The sequence below is a fragment of the Uranotaenia lowii genome, chromosome 1, assembly GCF_029784155.1.
Source record: "Uranotaenia lowii strain MFRU-FL chromosome 1, ASM2978415v1, whole genome shotgun sequence".
Taxonomy (NCBI): domain Eukaryota; kingdom Metazoa; phylum Arthropoda; class Insecta; order Diptera; family Culicidae; genus Uranotaenia; species Uranotaenia lowii.
This window is the reverse complement of record NC_073691.1, coordinates 11941153-11961045: the sequence shown is the minus strand read 5'-3', so window position 1 is coordinate 11961045 and position 19893 is coordinate 11941153. Positions and strand designations below refer to the sequence as shown.

At 33.0% G+C, this 19893-nt stretch overlaps 1 protein-coding gene across 1 annotated transcript in view; it reads right to left on the bottom strand.

Moving 5' to 3' along the window:
* Window positions 1-4818: 4818 nt before the first annotated feature.
* The window catches only part of LOC129740665 (glutamate receptor ionotropic, kainate 1-like), a 179131-nt gene continuing 164056 nt past the window's right edge, over window positions 4819-19893 (bottom strand). The window contains exon 4 of the mRNA XM_055732408.1: window positions 4819-4867. Within this exon, the coding sequence (XP_055588383.1) occupies window positions 4862-4867 (6 nt within the window). The 3' untranslated portion in view covers window positions 4819-4861. The remainder of the gene's footprint in view (window positions 4868-19893) is intronic.

Below are 19893 nucleotides of genomic sequence, written 5' to 3'. Positions count from 1 at the left end.
TATAGTTCGAATTTTTGAAAACTGTTTTCAACGTTTGAAAGTCTATTAGTTGAGTATCAAATAGGAAAAATTTGGTTTGAATCTGAAATTTTTTTTCAATTAGTAAAAATCTTATTTCAAAATCTTAAAATATCTATTTTTCCAAGGCTCACAAAAAACAGCTCTCCTGATGATACCAAAAACCATTTAGAAGCAAACGAATTGTTTCATGTGTAAGAACAACTTTTTTTCTTTGTACAGTACAGTTTTGGTGCTATTTTGATAGTCATTTAATGATAAATTTTTGATATTCAAAAAATAAGAACATTTCGAAGAATAACCCTTTATTGGACAAATGGATAGGAACCCTATCAAATCGTAAACTTTGAAGAAAAAATGAAAATGGAAATAGTGGAAGGGTCTAGGGGAATGTGTGGAGGTAAAATTTAATTTGTTATTTGAAGCTTAAAACTATTTAGCAATTATTATAATTTTTGCCCCTTAATGTAGGCAGCATATTAGTTATTTTTTCGATAAGAAATGTTTTTTAAATAAATCGTTAAAAATCAAGGTGAAATTGATAAATTAGCATATGTAGATATTATGAAGGTGTTTTGTATCCTTTATGATCAAGAAACTTCGTTAAAACCGTTAGAATAGAGACTGATCAATGTCTTCCCAAAGCATCAAATTCTGAACAGAGACGAAAACGATTTTTAAATCAAATTTAAAGTAGTATAATAAATTTCTGCATCCATATTTTACGTTCATAGGAGTTCAGTACTGGTTTTAAAAATATAAAACATGCCACATTCCCCTTTACAGAAAAAATAATCGAGATATATTGCAAAAAGTGATCAATCTTACCCCGGATTACGGTACCCACAATTTGATGTACAGAGCTTCTCGATTGAGCTACAATGAACGAAGTTATGCTTATTTGAAGTTGTGACGTGAATTCACTCAGTTCAAACAGAACAGGGTAGTTGACTGAATTCACGTCACGAAATATCAAGTTATACTGTGGTTATACTGAACCATTCTTTGGAGTCTTCAAATTTTATGTACACTTTCAAAACGATATTTTGTTGTTCCGACTTTTACAATCATAAATTTTCAGTATCTGCACCTAACTTTTACCTTATTTTGATTGGCACTTGAATAGCAACATATTGAGGGATAATATGTTAAAATCTTTTTGTATTTTTATTTGAAAATAATGAACTTATTAAAAAAAAATCAACTAAATTATGCTCGATTTGTAAAAATCCGACCATCTGGAGGGTCAAAACAGCTTTCAGAGCACATTTTTCATATACAATTTAACAAAAAATCAAATTTTGTGACGTGAATTCACTCATTCGCGCTGTTTTAACTCAGCTGGATTCCAACCGATTTCTATAAATTTTAGAGTTTTAGAATCGTCTTATCATTTTCAAAGAAAATCTCATTTTTTTATTTAAAAAAAAAGTCAGAGTTTTCTTGTAAAATTAAAAACTTCCCTTTTTTGTGACGTGAATTCACTCATTTGCGACTGTTTTTGTTCGCTTTTAAAATCAACTACATTGGATATCACTAATCACTAATCACTAATCGTACTTCCACAGCCAGAACTTATGTCTGAGTCCCAAAGAATAATACAAGCGTGTAAATATTCTTCTTGTCTTTAATCATGTTTTTGATGATTTTAACATAAAAACATTAAAATTATCGAAAACATAATGCGGTTGGGCCTACCATGGAGCAGAGAACGCAGAGACATCCGGAACACAGGAACAGGAAGAAACGTGGACCACCAGTACCATACGTTTCAAATGGGCATTATCGTTGGAAGCATGCTAAGAAAAATGCTCCTTGATGAAGAAACCATGTGTAATTTAAGGAAACTTCGCCAATCACCAGGACCATTCTAGAGGGGCTGGAAATGATTTATTTAGTACACAGAAATCACAAAACTTTAGGAAAGAAACATTTTGAAGAATTCTTAACTTATTTTTTCTGTTTTGGATTTCAGTGTACAATCATATCTGGTCATCGACCAAGGATAAAGCGCCTTTACTCGCTCTTGAAAATAAAAAAAGAGAAATGGAAAATATTAATAGAAGATAAAACCTTCCGAGGTCTGTTTGAGCTCGAAAGGTTTTTTAATTTACCCTTATAATTTAAACAATGATCGATAATATAGTTCATCGTAGGCAATGGCAAAATTAAATCATATTTCGCAATTATGGAAAATTAAATAAATTAATAAATTTATGTTATTATTTGTTTCCAAAAATACTTATCGTGTGTCCGCTTCTTCTTAGGAACAATTCCTCGGTAACTCTCCAGTGAACACGAATTAGAAACCACATTTGCATTGCAAATACACTTTCCCACAAAATCCTTTCTTTTTATGAGCACCACTTTTTCACCTTCGATCTGAACCACTGCATTAAACAAGATTTCGGAGATGTATTTGTTTTTTCCATATTTTACTTCGGTTTGTCCAAACGTACGCGGATAACAAACGTCCTTGTAAGTACACAGTAAATTTTTGCCTCGATTTCCAGCAAAAAAAATTGCTGAAAACGTTCAGCAATCCAAATTTTTGCTGGAAACCAGCAATCGGTTTTCTAATTGCTGGATTTTTCAGCATTCGGTCGTGTTCTAGTCATTTTTGCTGAATAACCAGCAATCGGATTTCAAATTGCTGGACTTTCCAGCAATTGATCTAGTTTGCTGGAAAATCAGCAATCGAGTTGTCAAATTGGAATCTGTTTGTTTTCGTACGCTGAAGCAAGGTGAGACTCTATTTTACGAAATTTGGTTAGATAAATATAAATATTTTTATTTTCCTCTACATTCTAGCAACCAAACATCAAGTCAAGGGTGAGTTTATATTGGATAGGTGATATTCCATGAAAGATACTTATCAAATCTTTTTTTTCAGGTGGCGGACGATCAACACTTTGGCATAAAACTGCCACTCCTGAGCCGGCGTTGGAATAAATAAAAAAAATCATGTTATTGAAAGTAAATAAATCCCTTATTAAAAAATTGGAAAAAAAAATGATTTTATTGCTTATTATATGCACGTCCAGTATTAAATATTTAATTTTGAACTGAAATATAAATTTGTTACTAAATATAGCCCGGTTGTTTTGAAAGAAATGCTGTAAAACCAACTACATTGGATATAAACAAATTATTTTTTCTACAAAATGAAGCCGTGCTTCTGTACATACTAAAAATATTTCCAAAAAAAATCATTCATATATTAAAATTAATGATTTTGTGAAAATTGTCAAAAACACCACTTTTTTCAGCAAACAAAATTATTTTCAAAATCATCTAAAACATGTGTAAAAAAAATTTCTCTTTTTTCCGGTGGTTTTGTGTGATTTGAATTATCAAAATTATAGACAATTTTGAGATTTTTTTGATACGCGAACGGATAAAAATCATGAGCGGTACAAGCGCGTGGAATGTGTCAAATGCTACTAGAAATAAAGTTTAGCGATTTAAACTAGTGCTAAAAATTATTGAATTCTAGCTCTAAGACCTATTGACAAGAAAATGCTACCGGTGAATTATTCCTTCGTGAATGGTAGGTTCAAATCGCAGAATGGCTTGATGGAAATTACTTCCCAGTAATTCGCTACCAATCAGCTGTCATAGAGTAGACTAGATAGGTTCGTCGTATAAATTCTCAGTATCACTACAAGCTTTGCCATGATAGCTCTGTTCACTCTGCCATTCGCCAAATGTAGAACAAGTCTGATTGAATGAGCCGTATAGAGAGCGAGTATAATCCGTCTATTTTGTGCGGTGAGGAAAGAACGCAACCATTCACCCATCCACCCTTTTTTTCCTCTTAGGAGCAAAAGTTGACGTAGAGAGTACACGTCTTATCACCACAGCTCAGATCTTTGATGCCACCGAGGATGACAACGACATCCTCCCACGATTTTTTTTTTTCGGCAGCGGTAAAATTGTGTGGTCTCTCTAGGAGGTTTGGGTTTTTGTAGTGACATTTTTTTCTGCATCTTTTTTTTTAGCTGAGCCTCAGCTCAGCAGCATATGATGGCAAACACCCCGGAATGGGACCGTAAAACCTTTTAGTAGCGCACAACAGTATTTACTACACTTCTTTTACGCGCTCAATCCTCCTAGCTAGCAAAGCACATGGTCCCGGGGACAAGGAGAAAAACCACCAACGGAATAAAAATAAACCAGAACAGTCTGTTAACGTTTTGGAGATAGTTTTCTCCCATCCTCCATTTATAGTACGTTCGTTCATTGATACCATTTTCTATGGCAGATTTTTGTTAGCTTTCCTTTTACTAAGCTATTACTTTTTATGGGGACTAGAGAGAGAAAAACGACAAAAAACGAACCAAAATGACAAAGATATCTGCTCGTTCACAAAAGGCGGAAGTGGATCGAAAAGATTGGACTGATTGGCCTTGTGGTAGATTCTACCCATGGTGGTTTTCCTGGTTTCCGGCTTTACTACGACAACTCCATGAATGGATGGGGATCAATGGGTTGGCGGAAAAGGGAGACTCCGATGTGATGAATGAGATTTCAATTACTGTCACTGCAACAATGATGGTGACACTTTTATGGTATGAGTAAATGTGGATTTATGGGAAATCTTTGCGGAACTTTACGAGGCGGCTTTCTCAGCGGGTAGTTTTGGGATAAAAACTAAACGGATTTGTTAGATGTTTCAACTGCGTTAGAAATAGAAAAAAAGTTTTTAAAATTTTATGTTTTTGAAGTTGAGTCCAAAATTTGATTGGACATTTTATTTTAGAATCTGAAAAGTGTTTCAAATAAGAAATCTTTATTTTACTCACATCAAAATCGAGATATTAGAACCTTATTTATGTTTTGGTCATACCTGTAAATAAAAGGAAAGAAAATTTATCAGTTTTTTTAAATAAACATATTTTTAATAGTTTGCTTGGTTTCATAAAAACGTTGAAGTCGTCCATCAGCGCAGAATTAAATCGATTAATTCCACCTGATTGATTCCTTGAAAGCATCAAGCTTTCCGTGACGAAGCAGTTAAAAGTTATCAGCAATTCGAAACAAAGCCAAAGCCAATCGGTTGAAATCTAAAAGGCAACCCTTTCGATGATTAGTACAGTACTTCTTGTTCTTGTAACGCAAGCTTGAAAGTATAAACCGGACCGGTATCCAGTTGAGTCGAGCCTCGTGCCTCGATGAAAAAAAAACGTGACTAAACGAATGAATGATCAGCGAAGCGAGCAGTTCGAAACATCAAAGGAGCGCAACATCTCGATGAAAATTGAACGCTTCCTCCCTTTTCTCCAACCTCAACACAAAGAGAAACAATTTGATCAGGAAGAAACGAGGAATACCCAACCGGGAAGATCTTCCGCTTCCTTTTCCCCAGACAACCATCCAACCAGCCAGTCAACAAGTCGTGGAAATGGGCTTTGATTTGAATTTGCCATTCTCAAAAGAATGGCAGAAACAATTTACACAATCATCCCCCCATTCTCCCAGCCCAATTTCACGCAATTGTGATAGCTTTGATGAGTGCTCTAGGGCGGGTCATGTTCCAAGCATAAGGTGGAAACTTCCTAATCGAAAAAAATTTTATAGCATACTAAAAATGAAAAAAAGTTTCCCCGTTAGGAAAATGTTCTACAGACTTAAAATATATATATAATATAGAAGTGTTTTTTCATCTGTCTGTCTGTAAGCTTTCTGAAAATTCACAAACTGCTGGTCCGATCGTCGAGAAATTTGGTATATGAGGTTTCGAAACCGAAAATGGTTTCTCTAATAGTTTTAGAATCCTCCGGCTTTTAGGAAGGGGCTCCCTTACAAATTAATTTTATCAGAATAGGCTCGATTGAGGGTCATTTTTGAATTTCTCAAAACCTGGGGTCACAAATTCATCCATGATTTTGGCAGAATTTTTAAGTGACGTTTACATGAGTAAATTTGAACTTTTAGGTTTGTATGGGAAAATTCAATATTTTGTACTGAAAAATCAGCATTATTTTTGTTTCTTCAGTTGAACCGAGCCTGCTAATGGTTTTTGTGCCAATTTTTTAATTCTCTTAAGGAAATTTTCCGCTGAACAACTTTGTCGAAGACCGTAACTTCGTGTCTAAAAAGTTAGAAAAAAAAGTTATTTGCTGTTTAACAGGGGTATGTCTTTTGGCAATGATAAACAATAAATTCAATTGACACCAGTGCTGGGTGCGAAGCGAGGTATTGCATGAATAATTTTTATGCCATACTTCGAAGGGAGCAAGCAGTGGTGTCAATTGAATTTATTGTTCTTCAATGTCAAAAGACACATCCCTGTTAAACAGCTAATAACTTTTTTTCTAATAATATACGAAGTTACGGTCTTCCACAAAATTGTTCAGCGGAAAGTTTCCTTTAGAGAATTTAAAAATTGGCACCAAAACCATGAGCAGGCTCGGTTCCACTGAAGAAAAAAAATAATGTTGATTTTTCAGTACAAAATATTGAATCATCCCATACAAACCTAAAAGATCGAAATTACTCATGTAAACGTTACTTAAAAATTCTGCAAAAAATCATGGATGAATTTGCAGTAAAAACGATGCTTTTTAGGCCCAGGGTTTGAAAAATTCAAATATAACCCCAAATCGACTCAGTCTAATGGCACAAACCATAAAAATTTTAAACAATTTCCAACAAACTTTTCAACAAAAGAAATTTTATACCACGATATGATTCATTTTATTGTTGAACATGTTTTCTTTTTTCAATAATTAGATAGAATTTAAACATCAATGCTTCAAATGGGCGATCCAAAACTGAAAACTCAGAACCAAATTCGTTATTTGAAATTTAAAATGAAATTCAGTTACACAAGTCGGATTGAACAAAAAAAAATGAATGATTGATCCACATTGAAAACCAAAACTTCAAAATTTTTATTACAAATTAATGATTGGGGAGATCTTGACTCATATTTGAAATTCTGATCTGGAATACAGATTCAGAAATCGTATTGAAATCCGGGAACAGATTCGAAATTCAAATTTTGAATGCATGTTCAATATCAATATGCAAAATTCAAGTTCAGATTCAGCTCGTGAATAAGTTTGACATTCAAGATAAAAATATCCAAATTATTATTCTGTTTCGAAATCCAAATCGCAAATGACTGCAGACTTATCATATTGATAGCTAATTCAATTTACAACTTGGGGTGGTCGTTTAGCTTACCATCTTATATGTCTGGTTTATAAGCCAGAGGTTCAGGGATTGATTCCCTCAACTCTTAAATCTAGCTTAACGAAACTTTTTGAGTCTTCGATCGTAAAATGTACACAAATATAACGAAATGAAACAATGTAACAAAAATACGAAAATTGTAATCCCTTCGGAGTATAAAAAAGATCGCAGATACGAACTAGTCAAAGGCTGAAAGTCTCTAGAAGAAAGACAGAAAAATTACTACTTTCAGATGAAAATGACACATATAAAGAACGATTTGAGTTAATTTTGGCAGTTTTGTCGTATGAAAACCCCTGATTTTGATATTAAAAAAAACATCAAAATGAAAAACATTTGCTGATAAAATAAACATGTAATCTTCACGTGACAAATTATGCAGGAAATTCGATATTTTGTCGGTATATTGTTTAACATTTTGAATATTGCAGTTAATAAAAATAAAAAAAAAAAATAAAAAATACTTAAAAATAAAAAACTAAAAAATTAAAAAAAATTAAAAAAAGAAACATGCAATCTTCACATGACAAATTATGCAGGGAATTCCATATTTTGTCTGTATATTTCTGGACATTTTGGATATTGCAGCTAAATCAAAAGTCAAATTGAAAATTAAATCCGAAATCTTAAATAAGGATTGGATTTGCAAGAACCGCTGAAAATTGATCTCTCACTATCACTTTTAAAAACTTGATATATTTTCATGGATGGTTGACATCTTTGAATATGGTGAAGAGTTTGGTAGATTAAGCCTATTTAAATTGAGCATAGAATAAGTTTTTTTTAATTGAAGGCTTCTTAAATTATCGTTCTATGCTCTAATCAATTAATCTTAATCGACCAGACTCTTGAGCAAATATTCAAAATTTTAAAATCAATGAAAACTTATTCTCTATTTTGTTTCTTAAGGCTTCATTCTGCAAATTAGACTTACTATTATTATGATTTTAAATCTGCTTCATTTAATATTGGAACAAATTCTTTTGCTCATTGTGGCGCTCCTAGTGGACGGATTTGGAAACTTTTTTCACCCACGTGTCGGGAAATTCATTACCTTTCACCATGTATTTATGTCATAACACCAAACGATAGCATTTTGTAAACAACCGCCATGGAAGCCGAACGGAGAGATCAAATTGTGCACAGTTTTCTTGAAAATCCATTGTTGTCGGCATCGAAGCTAGCTAAACAGCTTAAAATGCCCAGAAATACCGTATGGCGTGTTATCAAGCAGTACAAGGAAACATTGACGACGGCTCGGAAGCCGTATTCGAAGCGTCGGAGTGGAACTGTCGACCGGAAACTGCGTGGGAAAGTCATCAAGGCCGTCAAGAGGAATCCCAATCTTTCAGACCGCGATTTGGCCAATAAGTTCCAGGCCGCTCATAGTACGGTGCGACGAATTCGTCTCCGGGAAGGAATAAGGTCATTCCGAGCCAGCAAACAGCCAAATCGGACGCTTAAGCAGAACAATGTGGCCAGAATCCGTGCTCGAAAGCTGTACGACCAAGTGCTGACCAAGTTCGACGGATGTAAAGTCTGCTTCATTTAATATTGGAACACAAACAATTGCGTGTAGTTCAGTCATTTATTAACGAATTCATAATTTGTTTTTCATACAAATGTAGCATTTTCTTTACTCTTTCATAAAAAAAAAATTAAAAAAATTATTCATTGCTGTTTCGAAGAAATTCTCGTACTCGTACTCGTAAGAAAACTGTGCACAATTTGATCTCTCCGTTCGGCTTCCATGGCGGTTGTTTACAAAATGCTATCGTTTGGTGTTATGACATAAATACATGGTGAAAGGTAATGAATTTCCCGACACGTGGGTGAAAAAATTTTCCAAATCCGTCCACTAGAAGCGCCACAATGAGCAAAAGAATTTGTTCCAATATTAAATGAAGCAGACTTTAGTGCGTATTTTCAAAAGTTGCGTTTTAAACTAGAAACTACCAATGTAATAATCCAAAAATTAAAAAAAAATTCAATCGATTTTTTTATTCAAACATTTTTTAAGCAAAAATAGCTATCATACAAAAAATCGACTTAAAAAAATGAGTCGGCATTTAGATTAGGGTTGCCATCCGTCCCGGAAAAGCGAGCCATGTCCCACTTTTTTGCTGGATGTCCCCCTGTCTCGCTTTTTCCTCAAAATGTCCCGCTTTTTTTTTTCTTGGAAAACTTTTACAAAGTTCACTGACTTATACAGCAAAAAAAGTTTTGCTCAAATTTCAATTCATTGGTACAACAAGGAAAATCTTTAAAATACTCTAAACAAGCCAATTTTTCATCTATATATGTATATAAAAAGTAATTTCCGTTTGTTCGTTTGTATGTTTGTCTTCAATAGGCTCAGCTGCCTTAGGAGCTAGAGAGCTGAAATTTGGCATGCGTGCTCATTAGGACCAGGAATGATGAAAAATGTTTTTAGATTTTCGGATGACCCCTTTTGAAGGGGGTCGTCCATACAACAACGGTTTTATTCCCACGAACCAAAAGTCATGGCACCCATTTTTTGAACCGACTTTCGTTTCTGTTTGTTTCTTTGGCGGGATTATTTTCACCATCACTATGGGCAGGCTATTAGAAACGACCATCCAGAGCTCACATGTACTGGATAGCAAATCGAAGCTTGCTGAGCATTAAAAATTTGAAAGTGAAAATTTTGGCGGGTGTTTTTTGTACCTTCTACTGTTCAAAGCACGTGCTACCGGTACGAAATATTTGGATACAATTATAAGCCAACATTTTGAGATTCATTCATTAGCCTTTATCGGGTGCGGTCGTGTTTCTCTCGCTAAGCCGAGTTCGTGAAATTTGCGCGGGGAAAGTGTCTAAAATCTCTCTTATGAACCGGAATTCTACGGAAAGGATTTGAAATTGTGTAATTGTGAAAGCGATGTAAGAATAAAGTGACAAAGTTGGTGTTTTTGTCCACAATTAAATCTGTAAGAATAGATTCCGTTGAAGCAAAGGAGCCTCCAAAAAGCTCAGGTGTTGATACGTGTGGGGTAGTTTTTGAATCACAAAAAGTGATGGTGGTTTTGAAGTGTGATGCGATATATTTGCCTGCCAGGCAATGGCTTCAATTTTAATACTTCTTTGAGTGTCGTCAGTTGACTTGGCATAAAAAATGGTAGATGTGAAATGTGTCTAGTGAAAAATTAGAAGTGCAAAAGAAGTAAGGGCCGGCATCATTTAGTTTTCCATTCCGCGACGTGTTCATTCATGAGCATGAGAATCTACCGGCTTGCTGCGATTGATCGCGATGAATTTGGGTTCCAACTAATTGATGTGACCGGTATGGCAATAAAGAAAGAGCAGTATATCGATTGATTAATGCGTGGGCGAGCACTGGCCATCTCAAACTGAGAAATCAAATGAAGGATGATGATTTACCTTGGTTTGTCGATGAAGTATAAAGTTTGAATTGTGTGCTACGTGGGAGTTTGCTACGGGAAATAAATTAATAATGAGTGGTTATGAAACCCGGTTGCGGTGATAGGAGAAATTACCAGTTCATTTCCCCAGAAGCAGAGTAGGCGCTTGCGGAAAGGAATCCGGCGAGGAAATTCCATGCTGCTATTTAACTATCTCTCTTTTACCCTGCTTTAGTAATATGAATCAGGTTATTGACTCACAAAGAATGGGATACATGTATACGTTCCCACAGGTGCAAGTGGGATGCAGATACCATAGATAAGATCCTATATGAAGTTTATTTCTCCTCTCTCTTTCCTTTAATCACTTGATGGTGGCTCGTAGTTTTCGCTAATAGAAAAATTCATTCAAATCAAGTAGGCGACGGTTATACCTCATTCGGGTCCGCATGTTGTTCGGGTGACCGAAGACACGATTCAAATCTATTCATAAAATAGCTAATGGCTCTACTACGGTACGGTAAACGCATGTTAATCCATTCGCCATATTTTCCCTCATATGCGGGAAAAATGAAATGAAATAATTCAAGATTGGGAAACAGTGTGGCTAAGAATCTATTCAAAATTTTTGGTATTTCATCTAATGACTATTTTTTTGTCTAGATTTTAAAAACGAGAATCCATTAATTGATTTTTGAAAATGATTAAAGCCAATAAAAATTTGACAAGTGCAAATTTTTAGAACCATGCCAATAATCATTTTTCTTCAGTATGCTCAACTTAAGGACTCATTACAATCCAAATTTCTGCTACAACAATCATATTTTTATAAAACTTAATTCAAATACTTTTCACCCAATTGCTAGATAAAAAAATATCCCGGCTTATAATATTTTTTACAAGTCTAAACTGAGCGTTTCTAGATGCAGCGGCGAGTTACGGGTCGGTGGAACAACATGCGACTCGTCGCAGGTTACAAAACGATTCAACCGTTACCTAGTATGGAATATGTTGTAGTTAATTTTTCATGATGAAATATGGTGAGTTATTCAATTTTAAGCTATCGACTTAGACATTGCCGTAAATATGCACTTCAGCACCGGATTCTATTTAGTCATAAATATTCATTCATTTTCAGATATTCATGGAATGTATAGTTCCAGTTATTATTACTGCAGTTTCAGTAAAAATTGTGCAGATTCTCTTTCCTCGAGTCTCACTGTTTACTTTTTTTATTTATATCACAATTAACTTCTGAATTCCTTGTAATTAAATTGATTATTTCCTAAAGCATGTACATCGCCAACATAATGTAAACATTTATTATAACATTTTTTTTATTCATTTACTTTGACAATATAACTTCCCTGAATTATTATTTGTAGGGCGTGGTCACTGTTCTTATTTTTTTGTACTTAAACTGAATTTATCATTTTCGATATTTTGTTCAAATATTTTGCTTCGCAATTTTTTAATAGTATAAAATTTTGTTATTTTAGATCAGATGGAAATAAGTATGGTTATGATACTGAATAAGGTCGGTTACAGCAAAGGTAAGCTTAGAGTATTTTGAGGTAAGATGGGTATAAAGGTAAGGTTATTCTGTTGTATAAATATTCCATTTGTTGACTATATTATATAAGAACGTCCAATCAGTTGCCAGCTGGGCAGGTATCTACACGCATGCGGAATACCTGTCAAAGATTTATAACACTGAAAATGTTATGAATTTTATACGGTTGCGAAACTGTTTGCTTGTTCTACAAATAAGACATACACATACACGAAATACATTCATTACATGACAGTTTAAACGAAGCCATGGTGTCGGGTATGTGGTATTTTGCATTGGAGATTGGCCGAACTAATAATCTAAAGAATGCAATTTAGCGCATACGTTGGCGAAACTGCGGTGAATCCGTGCACCCATGGTGGATTATCTACATACATACATACATACAATTATAAGCCAACATTTTGATTGAAAAATACAACTAGCCTGTAAGGAATATATTGACTAGAATAGTAGTGGCTTTCAAAGTGCTCTTTACCGCTGCTGGGGGGCTTTAAGGGTCCACCATTTTTATATTTTTGGAACTCCTCATAGAGAAAGAATTTTTTTTTAGATATAAAGTTATAAGTTCAAGGCTGCGATTTTAACGCTTCAATTGGAATTTTGATGGAGGATTAGAAAATTGATAAGATAATAAAATTTGAGGTTTGAGTTTTATTTTATACAATTCGATTTTACTGACCAATTTCTAACTTTTGAGTGATCATTGATGACCAATGTGGTCGATTCTGGGATGTTTGTGCCCATGAAAAAAAAACAGAACTCATAAAAAACCTTTTTCATAATATAAAAATGGTGTTTTCGAGATGATTTGTTTTCGATATCTTCAAAAAACTATTAGTAGAACTTCCAACATTTAAGAAAAACTAATAATAAAACAGTGCGAGATTGAAAAGCGAAAAAAAATACACACATGCAATTGAACACATGCAAAGTGAGTTTCCATCATGCTCAACAAAATCATCCATATTTGAAAGTGGGATAATCTTCAACAGATATTTTCATTAGATAAGGGATGGAAAAGATAAAAAAGCAGTTTAATCTTATGAAGATAAAACTATTAGGCCACATCTATTCAAGCTTCCCAAGAAATTATGTTTGTAAAAAAATGAGGTATCAAATTCAAACTAAGGGGCCGGCTAAAGGGGTCCTCTATATAAAATTTTCAATATCTTAGTCATCTTGCCGTTTTTATACATCGGATTGGGTTGAAAATAGGCACAAAGGAGTTATTTGGGACAAACAATTGAATTCACTTATCCGATCAATCGATTTCAGGTATTGAATTCAGCATAAGGAGCCGGCAATGGGGTCGTCCATATTAACCTATCAATATTTTTTAAATATCGTCGTTATTATGCATCGGATTGGGATGAAAATTTGCAAACGGTAGTTTTCAGAGACGGACAATCGACTTCAGATATCAAAGATTGTATAAGAGGCCACCAAAAGGAGTTTAACTTTTTGTCAATAATTACGTTGTTATGCGACAATCGACTCGAAATTTTTACACGTTTTTTTTTCGGCACGGACAATCAATTTCTGATTTCAAATGAAGTAGCAGACAACAGAAGAGGTGTTCGTCAAATATTTTTGCAATTATTACTTTACAATTAATTCGAAAGTGCATCTGGAAAATATTTGGCTTTTGACTTTCATACAAACTGTTCGTGACATATTCCAAGTTGAAAGCGAAACGGAGTTCGTATGGGATCAGCTAGTAGTTTATATAGGACAATACTGAATAACTCTAAAGTTACAGTAAGATTCTGATTCAGTTAAGCGTCCTTAGACTACGTTCAACTTTTCAATGTAAATAACTTTGGTATGGAGAAAATATTGTTTGAGCTGCTTCCAAATGATTACACTAGGGAACAGCATGTTTGGTGCTTATTTTTTAATAATTGTTATTAGATTATTTTGGCGTCCTGAATTCGAATCATTTTTCCGATTTAGTCAATTAGCTCTTGTTTTAGTGGTATGGCGTGTGGAAATTTTGAATTTTTCTAATTTTGGAAAAAATCGATCATTGATAACTTAAAAAAAAAAACACTGATTTTTAATCTATTTATTATTCTCTTGGATATCTTGGATTCAGATTTTGTCTAAATATTCTAGATTCAGAGAAATATCAACTATTTATGATACTGTTAAAAAAGTCTTTGAATATTTTATAACAATGATTTTAACTTAATTAAGAATTTTGTAGAAGACTGCAAAACAGTTGCAAACTTCTGATTTAAGAAATATCAAAGATTTAATTCTTCTTCTATAACTTTTTTTTCAGAAGTTAAAATGACAAGCGATCTTCGGGATATCTAATCATCGAATTCAAACCTTTAATTTTCAAATCTTTATATTGTTCTACAGTTTTGCCAGGAATTGATCAAATGAGTTTTTACCTATTTTCCAAAATTATCTTAAAAACAAAAGCTGTAAGAAAAAAACTAATTGCATATTTGGAATCAGCGTCCTGAATAAGTCTTAATTAGCTCTTAAGTTCTTAGTCACTCAGATAAACGAAAATTTTGTTCCCCCGTGTAATAAATTTTTGACGGAATCTTAGTAAAAATGTCTTTTATCTTACACAGCCATTTTCGATTCAATTGTCCTTGTCATTGTATACTTTAATAATGTTTTCTTGAGTTTTCAAATTTTTAAAACAAATGATGAAATGAATTATATTTTAATTAATTATTACAAAAAAAAAATTTTACGCAGTATCAAATTGAAATTTTATCTAAAAAATAACGTGTTAATTCACGAGAATCGTGGAAAATTACCATGCTCATGGCAAAAAACCGTGTAAATAAATAGAAGCCATGCAAGCAAAATCTGACAAAATAAATCTGCGTAAAAATACCTTATTTTACTTTCTATGAACAACTTTGGCTGATGGTATACGTATAAGTTTGGCTATACAGTAAAGCTTTTTTCCAAGAGTTTCCTTAATGTCCTGCTTTTATCGAATGTGTCCCTCTTTTTTTCCTGAAATGTCCCGCTTTTTTCTGAAAATATCTGGTAAGCCTGATTTAGATAGATAAAATCGAATGAAATCGGAAAATCACTTTCTTTTTCTTGTAATTTCGACAGAATGTTCGACTGAATATTTGTTCCACAGAATAGTTGAAAAGATCAATATTCGGTATTTGACCGTGCTGGCCGAATATCACTATTAGGTACCCAATAATTAACAACAAACTTCTTTCCAAGCCTATTTTAGTTTCAAATTGCAAAAAAAAATCCGTCCATACAACTTCCATAAAAAATTGAAAAAATGTGACAGAAAATCATTCTTCGTACTTACGTTTTTGTGCATTTCCGTTTCGTTTTGCATGCACTTTTAAACTACATCTGCTTCAAGTAGAGATTTGATGCATCCAGGCGCGGTCCTATGGGGGGGGGGGGGGTGATCGGGGTGATCACCCCCCCCCCAAGCGGCAAAAAACCGTTACGAAATACTCGCAAACGCTGGATTTTGTATCAAAACTATAAACTTTTCATAGTAGGTGTACTTCCGAATTCTCAAATTTTTCCACTTCGTGGGGGTGTTTTTTCAATAAAAGAATTTATTATTCATTTAATAGCTTAAAACTGAAAAAAGTCGGTTCGCCAAACTAAAACAGCTGTAACTGAATTGCACCGAACTGGACCGAATTTCATCAAATAACTTTTGTTGAGGTACAGCGTTGAATTAGAATTTGCTGACCATATACGCTACCGGCCAAAAGTTTGGGATCACCCCCTCAAAAACAAGAAAATTTGTTTGATTATATTTCAGTCAACTGATGACATATTGCATTTCTTTTGAGCTCATTCTATGTTCGAAAATCAAAACAATTTTCGTATGTTTTGGCAAAATGTATATTTTAACTTAATATGACTTAAACTTAGCGTAAAGTTGGAAAATTTCCAAAAAATCGCACTTTATATTTCAACCCGATCAGGGTAGGGTGGACCGAATTTAAAAATTCGAGTTGCATTTTAATCTTTTTTCATAAATGTCAAAATACATTTTTTTAAATTTTGTGCTAAAAAATTTGCATAGTGCTTTAAACAAATAAAATAGCTACTTAAGTTATCGATCAAAAGTTTGGGCTCACCTCCAATATGATGTATCGGCAAAAAGTTTGGGATCATGTGAAACATGCAATTTAATTTCTTGCGTATCTCTGTCATCAAACAAGGTATCGCTTATCTGATAAGTTATATTTAATGCTCATGAGTTGTTTTCGCTTTTTGGATATTTAGTAAAAATGTTATTTCATACTATCTTCGTTAAAATTTTAGCCATAATTTGATTATTTTTTTTTTTGATAATGTCCACCGGTATATTCAATAAATACCTGCAAACTTGTTTCGATTCTTTTTAAAAGAAAAAAAGACTTGAGCCTTTAACTGTTAAAACCTTTGGGGCTGTCCAGATACCACGTTGACAGAAAAATGAGATTTTTACCCCCTTCTCCCTCTCCGTTCAAACGTGTGGACATTTGGCAATCCCCACCACCCTCCTCCAGTATTCACCTGGACAGATTCGATTTTTGTTGCCTACAACATTTTCATTTCTTGGTTTAATTTGTATTGCAATTTCCAATTTACAGAATACATCTCAATTAGAGATTCTTAAACGCCCATATTGTTCTCTGAATTGAAGATATCGTAACTGTCTAGACAATTTGAATTGAAAAGTAGCATTCAATTTTCAGAATATTTTTTTTTAAAATATTTTCTTGTTCTGGAAAGTTTTTGAAAAAAATGAGATTTGATAGTATTCGCCTCAACGTAGCAAAAATGATCGATTTTGATTTATTGATATAAAACAGTTTTTCATAATTCAAACTATTTTCAGATATTAAGAATTTTAATCTACATACTTTTACGTTTGAAAAAATAAAAATAAAAATTTTAGAGAAATAAATGGAAAATTGCCAAACACATCAAATTAAAAATGTGTTTTCTCTAAATAAGTTTCTATTTTTTAAAGTAAATCACTTATTTTTCTTCCCAAGGCTTATTTACTGTGATATTTTACGTCTTTCATTAGCTTTTATGCTTTTATACCCCTTTGGCTTGAAGGGCCTCTTTCAATTTGAGCCGTTATCACAATTAAACCATTTGAATAATGATCAATAGTTTTTATAAAAAAATCTATTATTTATTTTCAAACTTTCAAAATTAAGTTAATTAAGTAAGAAATGGTTACGATATAATTTTTTTGAGACCACATTATGATTAAAATTATTAAAAAACATCAATTATGGGGATTTTATGGTAAAAAATAAATTACATTAAATACATGTGAAACTTAGATTATTGGTTGAAACTTGATATCAGTTATGCTTCAAATTCTATACAAATCACGAAAAAAAGTGTTTTTCACCTGCTTTGATTAGTACTTTTGCTTTGCAGTTCTATCATCACTTTAAAATATTACTCACAGTGGTATTTTTTTTTTTGCAGAATATTCGGTGATGCAGACAGTACTTTTGAACACATTTAAAGCTTATTGAGAATTTTTCATGTTCAGAATATTCGTTTCCCCGAATACTTGAAAAGGGCCAATAGTTGGTATTCGGCCGTTCGCACTATTCGATACATCTCTAATGATATCCATTCAATTTTCGAAAAATACTGAAAACACTAATTCTAAAACTACAGGTGAAGGACAAAATCTGAAATCGAGTTCAGAAATTAATTTCCAGAATCAATTTTTTAAACACAGGCTCCAAAAACTTACCTCTGTTTTAATTTTTACCAGATGATAAAACTATTCCGTAATTTCCGACTATTTTCTCGGGAACAAGACAATCGCTCAGGTTGAACATTTGAAAGACATTTTTTCTAATTTTTTACCAACAAGGCTGGATTTCAGGATTCACACCAATTATATCGCAGTTACTGTTTTTAGCTCATCTACACAATAATATTTAAAATTTGAAGTAGAAATCCAGCTTCATGATTTAGGTTAAAAAATCCACGCTGAATGTAAAAGTTTGGTTATTTCAATGGCAATTGATTATGGATTATCACTGCAATTTTGAAATAGTTTTAACATTCAGAAATTGACTCTTTATGCAATATGTTTTTATTTAATTCAATCATTATAGAAAAAAATTTAAAATATTGAGAACATGAAGAAAAAAATCGACTTTTCACTTTTTTCATAAATAATTCGTTACAAATTAGTTACTTTTTCTTTGGATTCAGTTCCAATAAAGCTCATAACATATCTACTAGACTTTTATAAGAGCTTGACACTCAAGAAAAAACAAATGAAAATGAAGTTTCAAAAGCTTCATACCTAAAAATATAATTTTGATTAGAGATGTACCGAATATTCGGTCGGCCGAATATTCGGCGCCGAATATCGCCGAAAAACCGTTAAGCCGAATATTCGGCTCACCGAATAGTTGAGCTAAGTATTCGGCCGAATAGGCCGAATAGGCCGAATAGGCCGAATATCTACTACAGACTTGTAATTCTTTCAAATAATTTTTAAAAATTTATAAAATATCCAAAAGTTATGTTGTAAAAGCTACACAATCATAAAAAACTTATGGTTTCAGTAAAACATCTAACGTGTATCCGCGTATATTTCACTGTAGATCATACAGGAGAATGCTGAACGGTATCGCTTTATACTTTGATTAAAGTTTATTCCAGATTTTCTGGATATATTCTGGCTTGCCCATAAATCCAGTAAAGAATCCAGATAAGTCAAATTTGGACGGGATATCCAGATATTGTTTAATACTTACCAAGATTTGCTCGGGTTTATTCAGATTGTTTGCTAAATCAAATAACAAACTCTTTAAAATTATTTAGATTTTGTGTTCAATTTTTCAAAAATTTCAAAATTCAAACATAAATTTTACCCTTTTTAATTTTAATTTTTACTACAATCGTTCTGGTTGCTTGACCGTCTGGATACGTGTAGTTGAAAGTATGGTATGCTTAAGGTTAAAGATAACCTATCTTTTCAGCAACTATTTCAAAGATATTTTGCTCAAAATTCGACCTTCATCTAAGTAAATCAATATCAGAGAAACCATTTCAAATAGCTTGACTCCTGTTTTGACATTTTTTATCCCAGATTTCACAGGAACGCAATCGCTTTGGTGATAAACGCCCTCAAAGCGACTAGTCATCGGATGTCTTTTCAGTTATTGGTGACATTTAAAAATCAGAAAGACCCCCACTTAAAAATATCTCGTAATACATCATCCGATAATATCATCTGGTTGAAAATAATCGACTAAAAACATGAGGGGCATCAATATGGAAGAAATAGAAAGTATTGAAATAATCGCTTAAGGTTTTCTAATTGAAAACTCAATAGAATATTCGACCGAATATTCGGCCGAATATTCGGCCGAATATTCGTTTGGCCGAATAGTTGAAAAGGTCAATATTCGGTATTCGGCCGTTCGCCGAATACCACTATTCGGTACATCTCTAATTTTGATTATCTTATTTTAGAATTAAATTTATATTTTTAAATTGAAGAGTTTTAATAAGAATTTATAATAAATCAATACTTTCGAACAACGATTCAGCAAAATATTTCATAAAAATAATGGAATATTCAGTTTTTAATTCATAGCAATTATTAAAAAACACTTTTTTCAAATAATTGTTTTGGAATCATTGCAAAATGAGAATCATTAAAATTTTTGGTGAGTGTCTTACCCGGATATGAAGATTCCGATTAAAATATTG